Source organism: Aplysia californica, unplaced genomic scaffold (genome assembly GCF_000002075.1).
Source record: "Aplysia californica isolate F4 #8 unplaced genomic scaffold, AplCal3.0 scaffold00002, whole genome shotgun sequence".
Taxonomy (NCBI): domain Eukaryota; kingdom Metazoa; phylum Mollusca; class Gastropoda; order Aplysiida; family Aplysiidae; genus Aplysia; species Aplysia californica.
In genome coordinates this window covers 4,721,325-4,727,586 of record NW_004797272.1, presented here as the reverse complement: position 1 = coordinate 4,727,586, position 6,262 = coordinate 4,721,325, and the positions used below count along the sequence as shown (strand labels likewise).

General features: G+C 39.3%; 1 protein-coding gene and 1 long non-coding RNA gene across 2 annotated transcripts in view; both read right to left on the bottom strand.

Moving 5' to 3' along the window:
* Window positions 1-667: 667 nt before the first annotated feature.
* Window positions 668-3,373, bottom strand: LOC118479209. Its single transcript, XR_004859551.1, has 3 exons — window positions 3,322-3,373; window positions 2,633-2,694; window positions 668-746 (listed from the first exon to the last, which is right to left on the bottom strand). It is a non-coding gene; the product is annotated as an uncharacterized LOC118479209 (long non-coding RNA).
* Window positions 3,374-4,366: 993 nt separating this feature from the next.
* LOC118479208 (amiloride-sensitive sodium channel subunit alpha-like) overlaps window positions 4,367-6,262 on the bottom strand; it is a 2,838-nt gene continuing 942 nt past the window's right edge. The window contains exon 2 of the mRNA XM_035973998.1: window positions 4,367-4,760. Within this exon, the coding sequence (XP_035829891.1) occupies window positions 4,509-4,760 (252 nt within the window). The 3' untranslated portion in view covers window positions 4,367-4,508. The remainder of the gene's footprint in view (window positions 4,761-6,262) is intronic.

Below are 6,262 nucleotides of genomic sequence, written 5' to 3'. Positions count from 1 at the left end.
TTCAAACTGTGCTTGTTGACTTGTATTTGGCATACGTGCACAGATCGAAGCACTGATTTTCTTTCCCTTTTCCGAAGACGCATTAATCTTACAAAGATTTGTTGACTTCTACATCGGCCTTTCGCCTTGTTTCACCTGCCAGCTGAATTTGCACCATGGAAGACTTGATTTGTTATGAGCGAGTCTGCCACTGTTGTCACGACAAAGCCAACGAGCGCCCTTCTTTACAATTGGACTAAATAAATAGCTAGCTCACAACTAGGAATTGATATTACATGTTTTTCCACGTCTGTGGAAATATAAGCAGTGTAGTGCATTCACAACCTTGAATGGATGCATGAATATTTAATGTCTCCCTGGTTAAAGAGCGCTTAATGACGTCAGTTTATAGAACAATACTAGACCACAATTACAACTGTCGATACGTCAATACCATGGTGTATACATCAAATAATATGGCACGTGTGAACCTACGTCAGTGGTGTAGGGGCTACATTCTGTGTCACTAGAGTCTAGGGGTGAGATACGGGAGTTCAATTCTCGCACGGGGAAGTCTATTTTATCCAGTATAACGTCAGTCTTTTACATAGGTAGGTAGATAGGTCGGAAGTTCAGCTGTGTATTAAAGCTTTTATAAAAAACAAAGCACTAAAAATACGTTACATACCTCATAAGCTTTCTGCTGTTCAATGTGTTCAAAAAGGAGATCTTGGTAGTAGATCTGTAACTTGGTAAATTGTTCATCACTGAAAATAAAGGAGGAAATCAATGTTTTGAAGAATCAGCTAGTATTTTGCAAAGTTAGTTTCCTGCATTCATGAATTCTAATATTACTGTTTTCTTCTTTCGAAAGCTGCCCATTTAAATGCAGTTCTCTTCCCCCTAAAGCCGAAAGGTATTCTAAACATGTACCATTCTCTTTCGGTAAATTCTCTTTTGATACTCGTAAATCAATATCAGAATATTTCAATTTCTTTTGGTGCGTCAGACTCCCCCACCCCTTTCTCTCTCTGTCTCTGTCTCTATCTCTGTTTCTGTCTCTGTCTCTGTCTCTGCCTCTGTCTCTCTGTCTCTGTCTCCCCCCCCCCTCTCTCTCTCTCTCTCTCTCTCTCTCTCTCTCTCTCTCTCTCTCTCTCTCTCTCTCTGTGTGTGTGTGTGTGTGTGTATGTCTCTCTGTCTGTCTGTATTTATCTCTGACCCTTCTCTCTCTTTTTTTCCTCTTTCTCTCTGCCCCCCTCCCTCTCTCTCCTCTCTCTCTCTCTCTTTCTCTCTCCCTCTCCCCTCCCCTCCTCTCTCTCTCTCTCTCTCTCTCTCTCTCTCCCACGCTTTCTCTCTGTCTCCCTCTGTATGTCCCTCTCTCTATCCCTTCCCCCTACCTGTCTCTCTTTCGCTTTCTCCCCTCTCTCGTTTTTTTTGTTTTGTTTTTGTTTGTTTGTTTCTGTCTGTTTCTTCTATATGTCTCTTTCTCCCACTATCTCCCTATCTCTTTTTTCTCACTTTTTCTTTTAATCTTTTTCCTCTGCATTGCTCACTCTGCATCTCCCTCTCTAAATCTACATCACTTCTATTCTTCTACAGCATTTGGAGCTAAAATACAACATAAGCCAAGCCCCTTATAAAAAATACTATTAAACACAACCAATCAGACAAATAGAGGTTATATTTAAAATGTGAGCTTATCCAATACTAAAAATATGTGCATGAATAAATAAATAGATAGAAGATAATTGAATAGGTGGATTAGTGAATGAAAGAAAACAAATGAATGAAATAACAAATCAGTCAAATAACCAACGAATCAATCAATCAATGTATAAAGAGAATACATACATGAATAAGAAATATGAGGGCCAACTCAAAACAACAATGAAAAACAGGTTCTGAGGTTTCAGTGCTTTGGGATCCAATTCTTGTGAAGCAGGTGTATTTCTTTGTTGATACATTTTGACTGAGCACAGACTTTGTTTGTCTTAAGATCAGGGAAAGGGTATAGACGTATACTTTCTATGGGGAATACCTTTCATTTTAGCAGGTCAGTTGAATCTATAAGCAGACTGGCAGACAGGCAGGTAGGCAGACAGACAGACAGACAGACAGACAGACAGACAGACAGACAGACAGACAGACAGGCAGACAGACAGACAGACATGCAGGTAGGCAGGCAGGCCGATAGATAGATAGATAGATAGATAGATAGATAGATAGATAGATAGATAGATAGATAGATAGATAGATGAAAGGTGGGTGGGTGGGTTGGTAGGTAAGTAGGCAGGTAGTTCGGTAGGTAGTTCAGTAGGTAGGTAGTTCAGTAGTTCGGTAGTTCGGTAGTTCGGTAGTTCGGTTGTTCGGTAGGTAGGTAGGTAGGCAGGTAGAAAGGTAGGTAGGTAGGTAGGTAGGTGGGTAGGTAGGTAGGTAGGTAGGTAGGTAGGTAGGTAGGGCGGTAGGTAGGTAGGTAGGTATTAAGTAGAAAGGCCTGCAGTTAGCTTCAGTAGAGGTTTTACGGCGCTCGCAACTGCAAAAGATGGCCAGCAGATGGTGATACGAGTAAGTGGGTATATAGTATGATAGCTAAGAGTATAATATGGAAAGGCAGGCCAACAGAAAATAATAATATATAATTCAAAGTCTGTACCTGTCGTCTCCATGTGTGAGGTACAATGCATTCACTTTGACGAGCCTCTGAGCCAAGAAGTCCTGTATAGAATAGAGATTCTCAAAGAATGCACGCAGTACCCATTGGGACAATAATACAGTCACATTATCTTCATCTCAATGACAGAAATTATACTAAAGTTCTCAAATGAATATAGTCCCTCATTTTTGGCAAGCAGTTCAAAGTAATACATGAATGTATGAATGTCTGGTCACAAAATCCCAATCTGACATATCCTTTCGCAATCTGGAAATGTGTTCTGAGAAAAAATAATAGTTCAGAACTGGTCAAATCAGAGAGAACTGTTCAATACTGAAATCACTTTTGTTATTGTACACAGAATGACGGCATCTTTTTGTGCTTTTTTAAAACAATATCCTTCATGTTAATCTTTGATAAATGCAAATTAACACCTTTAAGAAATAGTAGTCTTCGCAGTCATCACTAAGAATCCACAAAATCACTACCCTCTTTAAAAAAAAAAAAAGAAGAAATCCACAAAATTGTAGGCAGTACCCACTGTCGTCAAATAAACAAGTCAACATGTGAGCACAGGCTCTTGAAAGTAAAAAGATATTCAATGTGACGGAAAAGGTGCTTTTGTAAGCTGTATGGCACTGAATCAGACTACACGCAAAACAGCGCGGCACATTAAAATGTAAACTTACCTCAAATTTCTCAGATGGCCATTGAGCCATGGAGATAGACAGGTCATATCTTGTCTCCCTGTAAAAGTAAAGAATTCCTTGAGAAACAAGGCCCAGAAGAACCAGAGGACAATGTTTTTAAATCAAATTGTAAATTTTGAAAACCAGAATGGCAGAGATGTTTGGTACTAAAGCCTCAAAATTTCTTTTACACTAATGCAGTCAGACGCATGTCAAATTTCTCAGCTTTCAATACCAGCATTTTCCATAGTTTGCGACACATTAAAAGAGCTATGGAATTGTCACTCATGAAACAAGAAACAACTTTTGACACCATACATGTAAGGGGATAACATGCACTCGATGTTGTGTGAGATAAGCACTTACTCGCACGGCAGAGGACAAGATTTGTCACATTCCTGGTACCGCTCAGTCTGTGAAGACGGCATCCTGTTAACGCAGTGTGCTGACGTGGAACATAAAAAAGAATGTTATTACATATTAAGTAGTCAAGGCATCAAATGGTCTTTTAAAGTTAAATTGGACATTTTCTTTTCGCTACCTCAGAATTACAATGTTTTACCTGCTCAGTACCTAGTTTTGAGAAATTTGACGTTAAAAACCCTGAGTTTCACGGCATGTCAAGCTTTTTTAAAATGAATTTCTTTGAATATCTTGAAAACGATCTGAATAATCTTAAGATTTTGATAGAGCAGACATAACATTTGGTTTCTGACCCCATGGTCATATAATAGCGACTCAAAACGGCGAAATATGTTAGAACTTTGTAATTCTAAGGAAGCGATTTGTTGATACTTCTGTCATTATCACCAGAATCGTTATATTTAATCTCCCACCGTTTGTCGAATAACGGTTAGGCTCGTAGTCAGACAGACTCAAGTACGACACCTCATGTTTTTGTGTTCTTGTTTTTTTGTTTTGCTTTGATTTTTTAGGGGGGGGGGGGGAGGGGGGAGGGGGGAGGGGTAATGAAATATCTAAATCTTTTTTGCTGGAATGCCGTATCTTACATAACGCAGAGAGACTTTGACAGGCAGGGTTGAAGCAGACCGCTTCCTAAATTCTGTTTCTCGGGTTAAAATGCAGATTCATAGCATGCAGACGTAAAAAGGACGAGGTAATTTGTTTGGTCAGAAATCAACAGCGCAGACGAAAGTCTTATACATGCAGGTAATAAACCAAAGATTTCATAGAGTGCCAAAAAACACAACTACTTTCTCACCTGTCACAGTGTCAGTCATGTTACAAATCGTAACGTTCTGGGGCACAAAGTAGAAGGGCACTGCGCATGCACAAAACTCCATGATGATCATCTGGTAGCACGACTTGGAACATGACAGTTTGCTGTACTCCGTATTGAAATGTTTTACGTAGAAGTCCTCTATTTTGCCTTCTGAGCTACACACGCCATGATTAGGGGGCAGGCGGGAGATCCGAATCTGAAAAAGCCAACAATAAAAGAGTGTCATCGTCTCTTTGTGGAGTTTACTTTTAATATTCATTTTATGTTTGTTTTGTTTTATTTTGTTTTGTTAGTTGTTGTTCCTGTTGTTCTGTTTTTGTTTTTAGCTTTGCATTCTGTTGTGTTTTGTTTTGTTATACAAATGCCGAAGATTGTTGGTCTTACAAGGGAGCAACAAACATACAAAGGAGGAGAAATGAGGATGATAGATATTTGATAGGAAAGAAGAAGCAAGCCACACTAGAGCATCCGCCAACCACCCAGTCATTGTTTTTCCTTATTTTAAGGTGGAGCATGCTTATAGGGATGAGTGTTAGTTCAAACGATTTCAAGCTGGGTTTTGTTGTAGGTGACCTTAGTTAAAAATCTCAAAAAGGGAGTTCTTTAACATTGAATTGTTCGGGAAGCTCTCAAGACTCTTCATCGCCTGCTTTGAAAGATTATAACAGAGATAGTCACCTCTTGATTATCTTCTCGTAGTTAACAGAGGAGCTGAACCTTTAAGTTCTCTCTGTTTCTCTCATACAAACTTGACATCTCCCTGATCGAAATTTATTTGTTCGAAGTTTTGTTCAAATTTGTGAACTGACGACCACGTTATTGTACTTAAAGAGGGTCCTTTTTAGACACCCTGTACCAGATCTGCAACACACATCGGCGGTCATGGACCTCCATTCATTGCTTTGCTTTGATGCTTTCATAAAAGCTACATTATCCCGACGTTTCCCGTAAACCATCTGTTTAGGTTCTCCAAGTAAGTTATTAAGGGTTTAAACCCTATACCATTTGCCTTCATTGGTGTCTTTAGACTAAATATTGTTCAATGTTGCTAGTGGACTGATCAATATTCTTCGATATATTTTGCGCCTATGAAGGCACAATTTAGACCATTTAGAAAGGTAGGGTCAAAGCAAACACGGGCTGTTTGGGACAACTCGTTCAGACAGACTTCTCACTCGGAAGAGTCTAATTCATGTCTTTTGAGTTTTGAGTGCTAGGGAAAAGAGCCTTGACATTACACCATAGATAATAGTGTGTCCTCCGTTGTCTTCCATCTTTTCTGCAGACGATCCATGGGTTGATAACTTTGATTTTGTTTTGTTTTAATCTAATCTACTGACAGCTAGATTCCGTGTCAACAAAATGATGAACTCGTTTAATGAAAAATGTGGTCTTTTGATCTTAAACTGTCGTGGGTATGATTTATTTGTTCCTTCCTTGATATCAAGGGTTACAGAACTTGGATTTTCTGTTAATGAACTTCAGCGTGTTCTTCTGAGATCCAAGTCTACAAAAAAAATTCAGAGAGCTGTAATATGTGTCACAACCCGGTGGAACCAGGCACTCGTCAATTTTTGGGCAGGTGGACTTATTGGTAATATCTGAAAGCTTATTCCCTTGCCTTGTGAAAAAAGTACCGATTGTGTCTTGAAAAGAGGTCGAGATATTTACCATTGAACGAGGTGGGGGTAGCTCTCA